Source organism: Trachurus trachurus (genome assembly GCF_905171665.1).
Source record: "Trachurus trachurus genome assembly, chromosome: 1".
In the NCBI taxonomy this organism is placed as follows: Eukaryota; Metazoa; Chordata; class Actinopteri; order Carangiformes; family Carangidae; genus Trachurus; species Trachurus trachurus.
Genome location: NC_139891.1, coordinates 28898459 through 28917564, shown reverse-complemented (window position 1 = coordinate 28917564; position 19106 = coordinate 28898459). Strand labels below are relative to the sequence as shown.

The following is a 19106-nucleotide window of genomic DNA, read 5'->3' as shown; positions in this document are numbered from 1 at the left end:
GAGGGTTCAGATGTTTCTCTGATGGTCGAGATTCTGTTGGCCACGAACGTGTGAAAGCGCCTGTCCTCATTGTTAAGGTACTTCAAAACTGACGTACTGTCAGGTCCTTGGTCCTTTGCTCCTCAGCGATGGCTTGCAACACCACACGACTGTTGCTTATCCATTTCTCCAAGATGAAGCTTCCCTTCTGACACAGAGCAGTTAAATCATTTATCATTTGGATCGCTTCTTCTTCGGTGGCTGAGCTCTTTAAACAGTCGTCAACGTAGAAATTTTGCTTCACAGACTGCACCACCTCATCCACAAACTCAGGCCGGTTGTCATCCGCAGTTTTCCTCAGCGCATAACTCGCACAGCTAGGAGATGACACGGCGCCAAACAGGTGTACAGTCATCCGATACTCCCTGAGGTCCTGAGTGATGTCACCATCTGGCCACCAAAGAAAGCGAAGAAAATCTCTATCCTCCTCAGCAACTTTCACTTGGTGAAACATGGCTTGAATGTCGCCCATGAATGCCACCACTTCATTCCTGAAACGAAGAAGAACTCCAAGCAATGAGCTGGTGAGGTTGGGACCTGGTAACAATTCACCGTTCAAAGATGCTCCTTGAAATGTGGCTCCACAATCAAACACTACACGGAGAGATCCTTTCTTCGGATGGTGAACACCATGGTGAGGGATGTACCACACCTTACCCCTTTCACCATGCAGCTGTTGCTGCGGCACTTGCTCGGCATAGTTTTTACTGATGAGCGTGTTCATGTACTCAGCATATTCCTGATGCAAGTGTTTGTTGTTAAGGAATCTTCTCCTCAAACCCTGTATCCTTTGCTTAGCCACTGCAAAGTTATTAGGTAGACAGACCTCTTTGTTCTTATATGGAAGCTTCAGACAATACCTTCCCTCCTTAAGTACTGCTGAGTGCTCCATGATTTCCAGAAACCTATGGTCTTCTCTGGACATTTCCTTCTCCTTTGTGGTCTTCTCATTGAACTCATGGCTGTACTGCTTGACCAGCATTTCTTCAAGCTTACATACAGAGATCCTGTTCACCATCGCCAAGGGCAGCTCCACCTCTGAAGCCCCACTGTTTCCATTCAGTGGTCCGTTAACAACCCACCCAAGCACTGTCTTTATAGCATATGGGCCATTCCCGCTACTGTTAATGACCTCCCAAGGTTCCAATATCTTGGGAGCGTTGGTTCCAATTAACAGGTCGACATTTGCTTTTATGTTTGGGATGTTCACCTTGGACAAATATGGCCACTTTGCCAGTTCTTCAGATGTTACCATGTTATTAACATTAACTGGCATTTTTTCTTGTGTGAGAACCTCTGGGAGAATATGAAAGTCACTGCTGTCCAGATTAGATACCTCCAAACCACTTAAAGAGTATGCTGGAACCACTGTTTTCTGCCCCATCGTGCTCAACAGGAAGTTGGTTTTTCTCCCTGTGACGTTCAACTTCCGCATTAGATGTTCTGAGCAGAATGTAGCCGAACTTCCTGGGTCCAAAAAGGCATAGGTTTTTATTATGTGGTTTCCCTTTGCACTTTTGACCTTCACAGGCAGGATGGATAACACACACCGGTCCTTACCGGCCCCTGTATGTCCACATGTTTTAAGTGAAGTTGCCTGGTGAGATGTTTCAAACTGTTCCGGGGCTCGTTGCCTTTTAATATGAAGCACAGTGGGATGGGTTTGACTACATATTTTACATGTCAAGCGGCTTTCACACTCACGGCTCATGTGTCCCACACATAAACATGCAAAACAAACCCCCTTTCTCCTCAGAATCTCAATCTTTTCCTTGTGCTTCTTTCCCTTGAACTGTTTGCAGTCCTCCAAAGAGTGGCCACGAGCACAACAAAGGCAATCAGCCCTTTCTGGACCAGAGGTAGGCTCTTTAATTTTCTCAGGCACGTCCATAGATGTTACCGTGGTGGCCACAACGTTTCCTTTCATTTTGTTTCTAGGTTGTGCTTTAAACCCAGTGACAGTCTTTATCCCAGCAACACCAGATGACTCCTGTATCTCCCCAAACAAAGGGTCAGACAGAATCCTGACACGACGCTCAATAAACATGACCATATTAATGAAGCAAGCTGGTTGGTTGGTTGTCTCCATTATGTCATGAGCTTTAGTCCTCCATTGTTCCCTCATTTTGAATGGCAGTTTGGACACAATGGCTCTTATATTTACTGGCATATCCAGTTCCTGCATGTAATGAAGCTCTTCCATTACATTGCAGCATCCACGTAGAAATAAGGCATAGGCTTGCAATGATTTCACGTCCTCAGATTTGATTGTTTGCCAGCCCAAAGCCTTTTCCATATAAGCACTTGCGATTTTGTACTGATTTCCAAAATGTTTCTGGAGAAGTTCCTTTGCCACTGCGTAGCCACGCTCTGGAGCCATATGTTGACAGCTGCGCACCAATTCACCTGGCTGTCCTCTTGTGAACTGTTCCAGATAGTACAAACAATCCGCTTTTCCTGCCTTTTCCTCAACTCCTTGCTCAAAGGCTTTGATGAATGCCCTGTAGTGGAGAGGGTCCCCTTCAAATGTGGGAATATCTCTTGGTGGCAGTGACATCATATGCTGTTGCTGTACCAGAGCTGCTGTAATTTCATTTTGCCTTTGCATGATGGTAAGTATGTCAGGTGGCCTTTGGTTGCTGTGGTGATGGTATGTAGGTGGAGTAGTTGATGACTGATGTTGAAAATGCAGTGAAGTTCCAGACATATTTACATGTTGCTGTTCATTTTGGCTGTGCTGATGTTTTGAAGCAGCTTGAACCCATTGTTCAGTTTCCTTGGGTCGCACATCCTTTAATAGGGTTTTGTTGGGTGGTAGTGACCATTTTGACTCATTTTGTTGTGTTGATTTCCATGCAACAGGATGGTACTCTTTTGCCATAGGGTTTAATGCGTTGGCAGACCTTTCCAGTCGTTTGTTTTTCTCCTTCTCCAAATAGGAATTCATCCCATTGCTGTGTGCTTGAGAACAACTTCTCCGCTCTGAAGCCTGTAAAACAGCCAGCTTAGCAGCAGACGCAGCTATTTCAGCTTCCAGATCAAGCTGCTCTCTTTTCCTCTTCAGCTGCTGTTCCTGTTCCTCCAAGGCGTGCTTTTCCTTTAAAGCTGCAGCTAGAGCAACAAGTGCTGCCCTTTCTGCCTCTGCCTTTATTGCTGCAGAGGATGCAGTACTTGACCTTGCACTGTTACGGCTCCTATGGCTTGAGCGTTTACTAATATTTGAAACACTGTCATTTGGATTGATGTCATCCACAACATTACCATTTTGGTTTGCATTACCTTCATCACATGATACCCACATTTTTGTGTTTGCAATACACTCATTAATAGGCAACATTTTTGCCTTAAACCATATTTCATGTTTTTTCTTTTCCTCATGTGGCAACAAACCCAACAAATTGTTATGCATATTTTTTACGTCATAACAGACTTCAAACAATTCATCAAGAGCATCCTGTACGTTTGTTTTATCATTCTTTAACATCAAACTTTGTATTGAATTTCTTATGGTGGCTGCTTTATTTAATTTAGATTTTCTGATAGATTGTAACCTGTCTAATTCATTGGCAAGCGCCTTTGCAGTGAGTTTAACCACCCGTTTTTGAGTTTGTATTTCAACACCGCCAGCCACACTACTGGATTTATTAACTGTTTGCACATTAGACCCGGCAACATTAATTGTGTCCGACGTAGCATCGCGCTTCTCCATCATGAATAGTCAGTTGATTAACAGTCCGCAGCAAAACAAAAGAACCGACGCAAAGTTTATTGTTCGTTCCCCCCGCTTCGGCGACCAATGCATTGGGTTTATGCCCGGCTATGTGTGCACACAATTTGAATGGCCATTTACCGGTGTAGCGCTACACATACCTCTGCTCCGTGCGTTGGGCGCCGTGCGGTGATCCCGTGCTCCGGTGGTCCGGTGATCCCGTGCTCCGGTGGTCCGGTGGTCCGGTGCTCCGATGCTCCGGTGGTCCGATGCTCCACAACAGCCAGCTCCGCCTCAGCACCGCGGCTCCAGCGGCTCCAGCGTCTCCGCGTCCACGGTAGACGCTCTCCAAACCCCCTCGATGTCCAAACCGCTTCCAGAAGCTCCACTCGTCTTGCGCTCACCTCCGGTTCGTACCAAACGTGCCGGACTGTCCCACAAAGTTCCAACTGGTGCGGGTTTTTGACTAATATTAAAGGAGCTCGGTCTGATACTAGAGCTACTGAGGTTTCTAACTCCGGGATAACCTGGTTGACACGCCTCGCCTCGGCCTCCGTCCTCATACTGCATTGAATGAATGTCCACGCTGTTCCTTGAGTTGCAAACACAGGTTTATTGCTGTGCATTGTCCATAAACAAAGAAAATAGGCAAAACAAACAAATCAGCGGCATGAAGCGCCTCCGCGCCACAGCGGTCAAAAACCATTTGCCCTTCCGGGTCAAAACCTGACAAAGAGAGTGAACAATGCCACCTATATGCACCTGCGCTCCCCAGGTGACAGCACAGCGACCCCACACAAACACTGAGTGAATTACACCAGAAACCTTAGAACACAACCAAACACATTCAGCTCCTATACATGTTGATATTTAACATTTTTTCTTACTCAGTTCCCATGCAAATACCAGAACAGTGAGTAAACATTACTCAAGGTGATATTAACCAGAAGGCGACACGCTGTGGGGCCTCAGAGCATCAGGGCCCAGACACCTCTCCTTTAATACATCAGTCTGAGGCCTTAAAACCTAAGTTTAACCATGAGGTACGTGTTAAACGTGACACACAGAAACTGCTGCCGGGGTCAGGCTAAACACAGCTATGGTTGACTCTAAACTGAAGCTTCTGCAAACACACCTGTTGGGTTTGCTGTGTGCACAAGTTGAAAGTTTTTTCTTCTATTAATATTGAGGGGGCGCTGCTCTGTGGCTGCCCTGCGGCGTCTCACGTTGGCATTTCGTAGTTTTTGTGTGTCTGTTTGAGTGGATATATACGTTTTCATGCCTTGTGCGTTCCGGATTCTGCACTATGGTGGACGATCTGGTTGTTTTGGGGACTTTTAAACATTTATTTCATTCATGGATATAACGACAACGCTGCCGGCGGCGCTGCCCGAGAAATCCACTACAGCAGAGAGACTCTCTTGCTGTTGCGCAATCACGCACCTGTGGCCTCTTCAGCTGTCACTGAATTGATCCCAGAATGCCTTAAAACCACAACAACAGCAGCATCAAATGAAAAAACACGGCGGACGAAGCGCAAACGCGGATGTAAAAGTGGCATCCGTCAACGGCTGAAAAAGCTGAAAAATAAACTTCCCCTGCCTGTCACACTGCTGATCAACGCGCAGTCCCTGAGAGCTAAGACAGACCAACGTTCGTTACGTCCACGAGTATCGGAGTGCCTGTGTCTTAGCGGTCACTGAGACATGGTTTGACAGCAACACAGTATCCAGTGCAGTGGAGCCCGCAGGTTTCTCGGCATTCCGGGCCGACCGAGACCCGAACGTCACCGAGAAGGCACGAGGGGGCGGAGTCTGTCTCCTCATTAAAGATGAATGGTGCCGGGTTGTCAAGGTGAGAGAGAAACTGTGCACCCCTGATATAGAACTGCTGTGTCTCTCACTCCGACCCTATTATTTGCCAAGAGAGTTTCCTCAGATCTTTTTTACCCTGGTGTACATACACCCGAAGGCTGATTTTAATAAAGCCACTGGAATTATTTTTAATATTTCCCAAAAACTTGAGGCACTCTCCCCTGATGCGCCCAAGTTTATCCTTGGAGACTTTAATAACTGCCCTGTCAAAAAGTCTCTGCGCACTTATTACCAATATGTTGACTGTCACACCAGAAAGAAAAAGACTCTGGACCTATGTTTTGGAACTGTTAAGGACGCATACACTGCAACTCCACTTCCTCCACTTGGAGCATCAGACCATAATGTGGTCTATCTCCGCCCTGCCTACCGAAGGCTGCTTGAGAGGGAGAAGCCCCAGGTCAAGACTGTTAAAGTGTGGGACAATGAAAGCACCATGGCACTGCAGGGCTGTTTTGATTGTACTTCATGGGAAGTCTTTGACACAACCGACATTAATGATCAGGTTGAGGCAGAGTCTGGCTATATTAATTTTTGTGTGGACTCTGTTTTGCCCAATAGGACATTCAAAGTTTATTCAAATGATAAGCCATGGTTTACCAGCAAATTAAAGAAGCTTATTATTCAGAAAAGAAAAGCCTATAGAAACCAAGATGAGCACACAAGAAGGGAACTACAAAGAGAAATTAAGAGACAGTTGTACTTGGACAAACACAACTATAAAGTTAAGTTAGAGGCCTCCCTGACCTCCAGTAACTCCAGAGAGGCTTGGCAGGGAGTTAAAAAGATGACAAGTATACCACACAAGGGTAGGGGGAAACCTTCCTTCTCCCTCAATGGGAGTGAGGGAATTGAGATGGCAAACCAGCTCAATGCCTTCTTCTGCCGTTTTGAGAGTCTAGAGCCTGTAGATGAGGTTTTCACTGTTAACCCCCTCCCACCTCCTCCATCAAACATTAAAATTGAGGAATTTCAGGTCCGTCAGCTTTTCAGAGGGTGTAACATGCGGAAAAGCCCAGGTCCTGATAATATTAGTGGTAATGTCTTAAAAAATTGTGCAGACCAATTAGCACCTGTGTTTACAGGCCTTTTTAAGTCCTCCATCACCTCTGAAATTGTCCCCGCTCTTTGGAAAACTGCGGTCATTACCCCAGTGCCAAAGACCTCAAATCCTAGTCAGCCTAGCGACTTTCGTCCTATTGCTCTGACATCACTTATAATGAAGTGCTTTGAGCGTCTTGTAAAGAAATTTATCTTGTCTAACACACAGCATCTCTTAGACCCCCTGCAATTCGCTTATCAAGCATCCAAAGGGGTGGATGACGCCATTGCGACTCTTTTGCACATAATTTATAGTCACCTTGAGAAGCCCAAGGCTCATGTTAAGATTTTATTTGCGGATTTCTCATCCGCTTTTAATACAATCAGGCCCAGAACATTAGCCAATGTATTATCATCGGAATTTGCACTTGAAGCTGGCCTGATTGCTTGGATTATGGATTTTCTTAGTGGTAGAATCCAGCAGGTCAAAGTAGGAACATCATCACTCTCTGAAAAAATGATCACTTCCATTGGCTCCCCTCAGGGATGTGTTCTGTCCCCTCTTTTATTTATTTTATATACTAATTCATGTTCTAGCATCTTTCAAAATAGATTTTTTATGAAGTATGCGGATGATACTGCCTTGGTCAGTCTTTTATATGATGAGGAAAAGGAGCATGGCCCAGTACTTGAATACTTTCTTAACTGGTGCGAAAAGTCAAACCTCCTCCTCAATCCATCTAAAACCAAGGAAATGTGTGTTGATTTTAGAAAAGAGGAAGCCCCCAACACAGTAACTTTAATTAATGGAAAGCCAATAGAACAAGTCTGTGAGTTTAAATATTTAGGGATTGTGCTGGACAGCAAGCTTAAGTGGGACAAGTGGACAGATCAAATCTGCACCAAGTCTCAACAAAGAATGTTCCACTTAAAGAAACTCCTGTCCTTTAATGTTGAAAGGAGAATGCTTCAAATGTTCTATTGCTCCTTCATTGAAAGCATTCTTTCTTTTTGCATTACCTGCTGGTTTGGCAATGCCACAGAGGCACAGAAAAAGAGGGTTAGAGAAATTATTACCATATCTAGTAAATTGCTGCACATTACTCTGCCATGTATGGAAGGAATCTACAGAGATAGGATAGAGAAAAAGGCAAGGAATATTATAGGTGACCAAAGGCACCCCCTTGCCCACTCATTTAACCCTCTTCCATCCGGGCGACGATATCGCCCCCCTCTGTTTACTAAAAACAGAGCAAAATTTTCTTTTGTGCCCCAGGCCATTAAATCCCTTAATAATAATCGATAGTCACTGTTAGTGTTGGTCAGCTCATCATGCTCAGCTGGTCTGAACAGGTTAAGGCTGTGATAAACATAAAGCTGACTCACTGATGATGAGTGTTAAAGGTGTACAGAAAAGAAAATTGAATTTGAGCCCACTTTGGGTCATAAAATTAATGTGATAACTCATCTTTCAGACGTTGTAGGCCAAACTTTGTGCAAAATTCAATTTTTGAGTAAATCCGGGATGAAAGTGTGTATTTTTTTTTTCGCATTGGATAATGCAGGCGCACGGATTATACGTCAGCCTGTACACGATTCACCAGCCACTGATATTGGATCCGTCATCCGTCATTCAAACGTCTGAGACACGCACACACACACGGAGCTCGGGCTCGCCCCAAGCTTTGAATATCCCGCCCGCTCGATAACGACCAATCAAATTCGTTTTCCTCACTCGGGTAAACTCGTGTTGCAGCTCGTGACAACTCGGCGCGACAAACAGGACAAACGGCCATTTCTGTACACCTTTAATGATGAATGTTAATCTGTGTGAAAGTTGTACTGTGCTGTTTTTATCTGTGTTGTTGTTGTCTTTTAGATGAAATGTCAAGTGATCTGCTGCAACCCAATTTCCCTACGGGGACAATAAATTACTACTACTACTACTTGACTTGAACTCTTTTTTTCCCCCTCTCACTGGGCATCAGCAGAGAAATGTTGGTGAGAGAGATATCATATAACATCAGTCAATTGCCAGATGTTGATGGAGTTGGTGTTTGGCATCGTAAACGTTGCAGTTGATCACAGAACAACTGGTCCAGTGCAGGCTGTCTGAACACATTTCCTATACTTTCCCACAGACTTAATCTTGGATAGGAAGAGCAACGTGTCCTTTCCCTTTGCGCAAAGGAATAACCTCCTTTATCGTTAGATTCTACTGTCCCTTCCGGCTTTTTTTGTAGCAGTAGATTGTTGCTGCTATGAAGATCACAATCGAAGGAACTTCTATCCCAATAATGATGTATACCCGCTACCCGTTTTCTTTTGTTTTTCTTTTAGCCATAATTCACCTGGGTGCTCTCAAAACTATAGGAGGAGTAGCAAACTGTCCCGTCCGGTATTTATGTAGCTTAGTACTGCTATGAAGGCGGTAATGACAATCAAAGCTACTACTATCCCAATAATGATGTATACGAGGATGTCGGCTGCAGAAAAAACAGAAGAGAGAATATTAGACATCAGACCAATGTTACAAACACCAGAGCAGCCACAATGAACTTCCTTTCCTGTTTTTACACAAACTATTTTACTACTACTACTACTATTAATTTTAACGATAACGAACTTCAAACTCACCTTTGACATCCACATTATACGTCACAGTGTCATTCCCCACTTTGTTGCTGACTGTGCAGGTGTACTCCCCTCCTTGCTCAGTAGTCACAGAATCAATAATGAAAACGCTGTTGTGCATAGGGGAGGAGTTTGGTTGCGGTGTGCTCCAGGAGTATGAGGGTTGAGGGTTTCCCTCAGCCGAACAGTTCAGCTCCAGACGCTCTCCCTTTGCGATGGTGATACCATTTTGTGTTGGCACCTCAGCCCGGGGCTTATCTGTGTGTTTATGGAGGGAGGGAGAAACACAATGTGTCATGACGGCAACATGGAAAAACTTTTGGAAAATCAAATCTTATCCATCATGTGATGTGAAAGAGCAGAGCTGGAAAGTACCACATTTCTTTCACCACAGCACTTTACCCAATTTGGTATTTTAACTTCACTTTCAGTTTCTGCTGCAACATGCTGTTTTGCTTTTCCATATGATTTAAGAATAACATGTTTCACTTTCTAATCTCTTCCCCTTTTGACCTTCTAGATATTTTGCAGATCGATGTTTTATACACAAAGCATATGATCATTTTACTTCATTAAACTGGGAGTGGGCATGTTACAAGTCAGTATTGTTGTTAGTGAACTATTGTTAATAGGTTTAACTAGATTAACTAGATGTAACTATTTATTCTTTTTTTTTTTCAGTTTTACCATTGCTCCTTTATGTAATTTAACCTCCTTTGACCAGGCTCCGCCCCAAATTCTCTCAGACACTGACTGTGCAATTCCTTTGCCAGGAAGTCGACACCAAACACCTGACTGACCTTTGTGTGTAGAGTCTATACAACATTATCATGGATAAATCAATCTAAACCTGTTGTTGTTTTAAGCTGCTAAATGCTCCTATATGTCCACTTGCTTCTGCTCTTGTTGTTATGGTCCAGATAATCCCAACAACAATGATACAAAGGCTATAAATGCTATACATGAAATATACCCAGTAATAACCTCCTTTGTCTATGTAAAAATAGGATTCGTGAATCACATGATACTCCAATGATAACTCCAATAGAAGCCAGATAATGATGATGAAAGTGTTGTCAGACTCACAGAGCACAGAAACAGTAGCTTTATGTGATGACACCATTGGAGGGGGCTGTGGTCCGTCAGGTCCCAGTTCCAGTTTGGCCTCACACGAGAACTGGACTCCATCGTCGTCTTTAGTGGAGGTGATGTGATGATAGAAGGTCTCACTGATTGGTCTATCTCCTGTCTGGGTGGACTGTTGTTGAGTCAGCAGTGTTTGTCCTTTGTAGAAGGTCACAGTCAGGTCTTTAATAGGAGCGACGTTCTGCACTTCACACTGTAGAGTGTAGTTACGATTCTCAAACATCGGTCCAGTGTGATTAACGAAGCTGAAAGAGACCTTGTCTGGAGGCTCTGTGGAGACAAACAGAGATGTAAGAAACAGAAATAAAGGAAAGAATCACTGGTGTGTGAGTGTGGATTTTATTCAACAGTGAGTTAACTTACGGTACACAGTTATGGGCAGGGTGGTAAATGACTGGTGACCAGACTCAGCAGTATAGTAGCAGAAGGCAACTGTGTTCCATTCATTCATCTTCTCAACTTCCCACCGAATTGTGTTTGCGTTTTTTGTTGTCTCTCCCAATGCTTTTCCAAATTCATAATCAGGGTATGTACAGTTTGGACACACGGAGCACGAGGCAGAGACTGGGTCACCATGCTTCACCACCAGTCTGGGTGGAGTGAACACAGGGGGATCTCTACAGTCTGGATCTGTAAGAAAGACATTAGAGAACGTGATTTTAAACAGAGTCGCAATCATATACTGCCAAAACATCTAAAATTGTAATTCCACAATCACAAGCTATACATCTTCTACATCAATTTTAGATTTACAGTACAGCATGTAATAATAAGCAAATTAAATGCAACATCCACATAAAAAAAAAAACTTGTACACTCTACATCTACAGTACAAGTCATGCTGTCTGTTTTTATTTATCACAAATATTTTTTTATCTTTCTTCAGTCATTTAGTTGTTAATTCAAGATGCTGAAAACCCATTTCCTACTTTTGCATTGAGACCATTAATATGGCGACGACTACTACTACCACCACTACTACTATTACTAATAATAACTTTTTTTAGACAGACAAATATGAGCTAAAGTAAAATCCAGAGGGATGAAAGCCCAAATAAATCTACAAAAGAGTAGAACAGTCTGTGTGTTGTGAACTGTAAAGGTGCAGTTCAGTAGAGATCGTCACAGTAATAATTAATCATCTGATTATTAATTGATTGATTAATAATATGGCTTCATGACAATAGCCCCCCTTTTGTGAATTACAGATAGAAACTGCTTCACTTACCACAACTGTAGACACGGAAGTCAAACAGAGAAGTCACCAGAAAAAACACTGAAACAATCCAAAATGTAGTTCCCATTCTTACGAGAAAAGAAAAGAAAACTCGTTAACATGAATCCTGACGGTGTTCGGGGGTTGAACGTGCTACAGGAGTTCACTGCCGTTGATAAATATAGAACAATGTTGGCATGAACTGCGTGTTTTTACACTACACGCCCTCTTTCCCTCGTGTCTCCAAAAGCTGTGATATAAAGTAGCTGCAGATCAGGAAGCTGGTGAGGGCTGTTTACAGACCTCTGCTTCCTAAACAGAGCTGATTGACATGACATGAAACCTGTGATCAAACAGTCACATATTCTACTTTTTGTGTTACTTATGGATTTAATTTAGAAAGTTGTCTATGTGGATGCTGAGGAGGTTGATTGTTGATGATTTTGTAGCTCATTAGTAAAATAACAAATGTAATAAATAGGATATTCAAAGGATGTAATTAAGAGATGAAGTCCACAGTTTTTTATGCTTGCAATAAGTGAAAGTTAAGTGTTAATATCCACGTAGTAAAAAAAAAAAGCACAGTCACAGACGACAGTATAAAGTGGCCAAAACCGGACACATGATTTGTGGTTAAATGCAACAAAAGAGGGAGGAGGCTTCCTGTGACATTCCTGTGACATTTCCTGACGCCGTGAACCTCTGGTGTGCATACTGGACAGAGTTATGTTCACCACTCTAAACTCTTGACTAGTGCTGACTGCATTATTCTTTACAATCTCTGTATTTATCATCCTCTCATGTTGCTTCGTCATCTATACACAAATAGACGACTGGAAAGAAACAGCAGAGCATCAAACAGATGGCGGTGTCGTGCTCACAAAGTTCAAAAGGTTTAAGAGGAAGTGATGGCCTCACTACATTTACTCAAATAACACTTAAAAAGCAGAAGTACAAATTTGAAATATTTGTACTTTTGCTTAAGTTATTTTTAAAGCAGAAGTAAGCGACCCGGTCGTTTTGGCTAACTTCCTGTCAGCCGATGGAGTTAGCAGTCCCCGCCCTCGTCCCTATGTCACCACATTCACGCACATCCCTTGGCTGCACACACAGAGAGGACCGCCCCTTACAGCAGAGCAGAGTGACTGACAGACCCGTGTTTCAGACCAAACACTCTATGTAAGTGATTGCCGTCAGAAGATATAACTATTTAAGACTTATATTAACAAAAAAATTCTGCTTACTTCTGCTTTAATGCACTTTTAGCAGGAAGTAGTCATAAAATATTATCTTCTGTTATATACAAGTCAACAATATGCAAGTAGAGTAGAAAATATTAATTTATGAACAAAAAAAAACAGAGAAACCTACCTTATTATGGTCCCAGCTTCTCAAATGTGATGATTTGCAGCATTTTCTTCTAATTATATGGATATTTTAAGATGTTTACATCATCTCAGTTTAGCATGTTAATATTTGATAAATATTAAAACGTTGTGGAAAAACGAAAGATCTTTTTGAAGTTACAGTAGCTGTGTTTTCTTCTGCAGGTCCTTTGCTTGTCTCCTCACCTCGAGTCCAAATGCACAAGATGGACAAATTGAAGAATTGTAGCAGGGACATGCACGGTTTGACTGTGTGGCGTGTAAGGACAGATACCCGACAGATACTTGATATTGTCATTTTGCAGGTTGACTTCCTTTTGTTTTCTGCTCCAACACTGTGGGACTATCAAAAGGAATAATTTATCTTATTAAGTTGGTCAGCGCTCAGAAATGTTATTTTATTCTTGACACTTATTATGAAAACATGGCCGTATTCCTGTAAATGCTGCACTATTTCTGTGATTTTGACTTTTATTGGTGCTATGGAGTGAAGTTTTGGTGGGTGGACCCCAACTGTGTCTGGATTACGCAGGTAACAATAGACTTGCCGTGGTTCTGTGCCAAATGATAAAAGATGGCCTGTCTGTAAAAATACAGCGGACGGAGGCAGGAAAAGAAAGGACAGGCTGCCAAATAGAAATAACAGATGAGAACAATGAGAGTTTAAAGTTACGAATTTAAAAATGCTTCATGGGGTAAACTAATGCATTCCATGGGTTTTAGGATACAAACAACGCAATCCCCATAGGATCCCTTTGATATCACGTGTGGGAAAGTCCTACAATATGTGGTTATCAGTGTCTACACTTGGTTGCAAACATCCTCACTACAAAATAACTTTCTCGTCCGTCCAACATAAATCCATCAGTGGAGAACAGAGATAACACAAGGAGGTGTTATCCATGAAAAACAGGATGTGAAGCAAGTGACACTGCACAACCTTTCATCAGCACCAACACCCACTGAGATCACGTCTTGGCAGATTAACTTTTTCTGTATTCTTCATTAAAAACCTGAGGCACGTTGCTTCAAACTGACCCTGACTGGCAGCTGCAGGAAATTCACTTCACATCACCTCCACCTGAGTCTGAAGTTGAGCAGCTGGCCTGAGTCTCCTCTCTCTCTCTCTCTCTCTCTCTCCGCGATTCATTTTCCAAAGACAAAACTGAGCAGTGTGAGGCCCTGTCACAACACAGATTCATATCAACAAGTTTATACAATGACATTTTTATTTATTATTTCAAGTACAAAAACAAAATTGAACACAAATTTTAACTTTAGGATCAAAAATCAACAACCGAAATGTACAAAGAAACATCCCCCGTTCTGTAAAACCAGAATTTTTTTTAGTGACACTTTCTAGGCGTCATTATCGGCCTGATACGTTTTCCCCATCATGTACCTGACGTGATGCCAGGTCGAGCGCAGGTCAGTGTTGGGTGGACGAGCACTTGGACGGTGTAGCGTTGTTCCAGTGGCGTTCGTTGGGCAGCACCTGGCTGAGCCGCAGGCAGCAGCTGACGGTGGGCTCATAGAAAACTTTGTCCGGTTCCTCGATCTCCAGCTCTGCCTCGCTTACCTTCAGCTGCACCGAGCGACTGAACAGCGACGGTTTAGGACCTTTCACCACAGTCTTTTTGGTCACGCAGCCCATGTCGATAAGCGCCTACAGAGAAGGAGAGGGACGGTGACACATTAGGTGACAAAAAGGCTATATTATTTTAGTATTGAGTATAATATTGTGTAAATATTAATATGCATTATTTAAATAGCTCAAATAAAAATGTCCTGATCATCACTTCTTCAACCTTAAAATGAGTTTTCCCACATCACTTAAATGCAGCAGGAAATAAAGACACATAGAGGAACAAAATGAAGAAACACCAATAGACAAACTCATTTCGTTAATGTCAAATAATAATTACATGTTAATAGTTATAAATGACAGCATAGGATCACAAATATTGGGAGTTATCCACTGAAGAGAACTACTGACATTTCGGTAAAATAAAATGTGCTTTTCCAAACACGTTCCTGGAAACATACTGAATAACATTTGATAACATCATGATAAAAATCTGACGCCATGGTTCTCAGCAGGAAATGGGTGGACTGACTTCTCTGGGTGGGGAATGCGTCTTTGCCCTAAGTGAAGTTTAAAGGGATAGTTCAACATTTTGGTAAATTGCCCTAATCCTTATAGTCATAGCAGTTGGTTCATTACCTTTAATTATCGGTGCATGTTGTTTTGAGATCAGTGGGGCAGAGATGTGAGCTGCTCAGCGAACACAATGGAGGTGAATAGTGCTCATCATGTAACATTATGAGACTGAGTTGTTCTTGAGGCAAATGCAGCCGTTACTACATTCCTGAAATGACTGCTGGGTGGAGTGATTTCAAAAGCACAAGTAGTTCAGAGTATTTAATTGCTTCATGTGTCTACATTGTTACATGATTCAAACTCAAACTCAACTCAAAAGTACTTTATTATTCCGTTAGGAACTTCGTTGCGGAAGGACATCAAAAGTGCAGGTGCAAAACAACAATCCACACATACATACCACAGCCATACCCAACACAATACATATTCCTACAACCACACATAGTACAAATACTCGCAGCAAAGGTTAAAAACAAAGGACACATACAAGTATAAAAATTGATTAAAAACAAGTTAATTAAAAAGGAAAAAGTTCTGGTGGGAGTTAAGTGTTTAGAAGTCGGATTGAGGTGGGGATGAAACTGGATGATGCTCTCTTTGTCCGGAGTGGGAGTGACCTGTATCTGCGTGCTGATGGTAGTAGGCTGTAGTTGCTGTGTAGTGTGTGTGTTGTGTCTGTGGCGATCTGTGTGCCTTTTTTCTTGACCTGAATGTTGTAGATGTTGATGAGTGGCTCCTGTTCCTGACCTATGATTTTATTGCTGAGTTTGACTATTTTGTTTAGACTGTTTCGTTGGGTGATGCTGAGTGAACCAAACCAGGCTGTGATGTTGAAAGTGAGGATGGATTCGATGAAACATTTATAGAAAGCAGAGAGTATTGATTGTATTGATTATTTCATAGTGTGGTGAATGTGCAGGTCACAACTTGTCCACCAGAGCGTTTTGGAGTTGTTGGATTGTGTATATGATGAGTTTGATGAGGGACAGGGGACCTGTACCGTTCACCTCCATTGTGTTCACTGAGCAGCTCATGTCTCTGCCCCGCTGATCTCAAAACAACATGCACCGATAATTAAAGGTAAAGAACCTACTGCTATGACTAGGGGTTATGGTGAGGAGAATCTGCCAAAATGTTCAACTATCTCTTTAAGTTTAAGTATCTTGGGGCATTGGAGTGAGGGAACACTGGAGCAGGAGACCGGCCGGAGAATCGGCGGGGCAGGAGCGGTATCGAAGTCACTGTACCACACCTTTGTGGCGAAAAGAGAGCCGAGCCAAAAGACAAACTCTCCATCTACTGGTCGTTCTTCGTTCCTCCTCTCACCTACGATCGTGAGCGATGGGTCATGACAGAAAGAACGAGCTCGTGGATACAAGCCGGTGAAATGGGTTTTCTCAGGAGAGTGGCTGGGATAGTCTCCCACAGAGAAAGAGTAGACCCGCTGTGGAAAGGAGCCAGTTGAGGTGGTTCAGGCATCTGGTACGGATCCCATCAGGGCGCCTCCTTAGGGAGTTGTTCCTGGCCGTCCAGCAGGGAGGAGGAGGCCACGGGGCAGACGAGGACGAGGTGGAGATATGGCATCTCCAAACAAACAAACCCGATGTTTTCACTTTCACAGAGTTGTTTTCTTGGCAAATGCAGAGACTGCTTGATGAAAAACTGCCCCTGAAGGCATCGGCATTAGGGCTGTCAACGAATGGCAGAAATGAGGTTCGAATATTGCCTCTTAAAAAAAACAGATATTCGAATAAAATTTGAATTTCTATTTTTTCTCCAAAAATCAATACAAAGAGATGGACTTTTATAGCGGTAGCCTGTATTTATTATCAGCGCATGTCAAACACGTTTTGAACAGCTTACATTACACAAAACAAACGTCTACACAATGCAAATAAGCAACGACATTATTAATACGTGAAAAAGACCGCGTTTTACTCGGCCTTTATCAATTCAAACGTTTTGTGATGACGCGAGCAAACAGCTCGCTCGGGAAAGGGGATAAGAGCCAGCATGTTTTCTTCCCACATCCAAGTAATGATCCTTATAACGCGGATCAAGTACAGTCGCGATGAAGTGCAGAGGATCATCATAGCTCTCGGTGAACGGCACAATTTTTTTAATGCGCGATTAACGCTGTCACTCGGTAGTTTGGGAAAACAGAGAAGCTGCTTCTCTCCAGACGTGACCACACACAGACAGGTGTGTGTCTGGGTGTGTGTGAGTTACTACGGTTACCGCGGCGCTCCTGTCCCCCGGATATTCCTGCAGCTGGATTGACATGATCCGGTCTGAGACATGAAATTCATGGACTGAGGAGTCGTCCTGCTGCATCCTGCTGCGTTCTGCACGTCACACCGACGACCGTGCATTTGTAGGAGGAAGTTGTAGTTGCTGTTGTTGTGGTTGTGCGCGTGAAGATAATTTTAAAATAAATTATTAATATTCGATTCATTTTTATCACTATGATTCAAATATACATTCGAATTTCAAATATTCATTGACAGTCCTAACGTGCATCAGCGGTTTTGCATGAATTTACCTCTAAAACAACTCTGTCTCGTAACGTTCCATTATTATCTCATAGCGTGGTGAATGTGCAGGTCACAACTTGTCCACCAGAGCGTTTTGGAGTTGTTGGATTGTGTATTTGATGAGTTTGATGAGGGAAACCAAGAAATCCCATGAGCCTCCGTAGCGTAGCTCTGAGCAGCTCACGGCTCTGCTCTGCCGTTCTAAAAATAGCTTGCACCGACAATTAAAGGTGACGAACCTACTTCTATGACTATACAGTATATATGGCAATGGGCCAATTTGCCAAAATGTTGAACTATCCCTTTAAGTGTGACATCTACGGGTAAAATCTGACATATTAGTCTGGTCCGGTGTTTGACCTCATATCAAACTACTTTGAAAGCTTTTATTTTGGCGGAACCACTTCTGACCCGTCTGTACAATGGGACAATTTGCCAAAATGTTGAACTATCCCTTTCATAAAAAGAAGACTGCAATATTTTTAATCTGAAAATTCTGAAAGGAAGTGTTGAGTTTCCTTAATGGTAGTTTAATAAAAGGAAAGGAAAAAGGAAAGGTGCTGCTGTACTGGAGGGATAAGGAGTGTGTGTGGAAACAAAAACAAAAACACTGATAAGCACACAGGAATCTTGGAGTTGTGTATTAACTAAAGAGCAGGAAATTAATTTACTCCTACATAACGTCTTTCTTTCTCCAAGTCTGTCTTGGAAGTGAATACATTGTAAAATAGGGCGTTTTCCCGTTTACCTGCAGGATGTCCAGCACGGCCACCGGCTGCAGCACGTTTTTGTAGCGCTCCACCAGCGCCTGCTGCGTGAGTCCGGGTCGGTACATGATGTGGTACATGATGCCCTCCAACATGCCCTTACACACCTGCCGGTTCAGCGTGCCGTCCACCATGCGCCACGGTCGGCTGACGAAGCTCACGTACTCACTGTGATGATGATGATGATGATGATGAGGATAGTGGAAACAGGAAGAAACAGGAGATGATCACACACACAGGAACGGGAAACGCACATTTAACTGTTACAGGTGATTAGAGTCGGGCCGATTTCCAGTTTTTGTGTCAGTCTGGTTTGTTGTAGGAGCCAAACTGTTTTAGGGTCTGCTTATATCATCAAACTGTCCCAACACCATCATAAAGCTAAAACCAACTTCAAATGAAAATGTCTGAATCCCCATGTTGACCTTCACAGAGGTCAGAGGCCAGTTCCCATAAGTCTGCGGCCATCTTTCATACTGGTTCGTCTCAATACATCAGAATAACATGGGAAAGTATTGAATGCATATACTGTAGATGGACATCATTTTCAGAAGGCAAACATTTCCATATTAAAAATATTTTTCAATACTATTTGTAATA

General features: G+C 42.9%; 2 protein-coding genes across 5 annotated transcripts in view; both read right to left on the bottom strand.

Moving 5' to 3' along the window:
• Positions 1 to 11899, bottom strand: part of LOC310986198 (vascular cell adhesion protein 1-like) — a 44279-nt gene extending 32380 nt beyond the window's left edge. For 3 of the 4 annotated variants that reach the window (XR_014595394.1, XM_083972012.1, XM_083972013.1), the window contains exons 1-4: positions 11672 to 11899; positions 10807 to 11073; positions 10384 to 10713; positions 9301 to 9555 (exon numbers count right to left, since the gene is read on the bottom strand). Coding sequence is in view for 2 of the 4 variants with exons in the window: in XM_083972012.1 (XP_083828138.1) it covers positions 9301 to 9555; positions 10384 to 10713; positions 10807 to 11073; positions 11672 to 11747 (928 nt within the window). In the remaining 2 variants the exon portion in view is untranslated. Of the gene's footprint in view, positions 1 to 4623; positions 4740 to 8615; positions 9150 to 9300; positions 9556 to 10383; positions 10714 to 10806; positions 11074 to 11671 lie in introns of all 4 variants that reach the window. The other variant, XR_014595395.1, reaches the window with a different exon arrangement.
• A 2434-nt stretch (positions 11900 to 14333) lies between these two features.
• The window catches only part of gtf3c1 (general transcription factor IIIC subunit 1), a 30933-nt gene continuing 26160 nt past the window's right edge, over positions 14334 to 19106 (bottom strand). Inside the window, exons 40-41 of the mRNA XM_083972528.1 lie at positions 18488 to 18674; positions 14334 to 14710 (exon numbers count right to left, since the gene is read on the bottom strand). Of these exons, the coding sequence (XP_083828654.1) occupies positions 14474 to 14710; positions 18488 to 18674 (424 nt within the window). The 3' untranslated portion in view covers positions 14334 to 14473. The remainder of the gene's footprint in view (positions 14711 to 18487; positions 18675 to 19106) is intronic.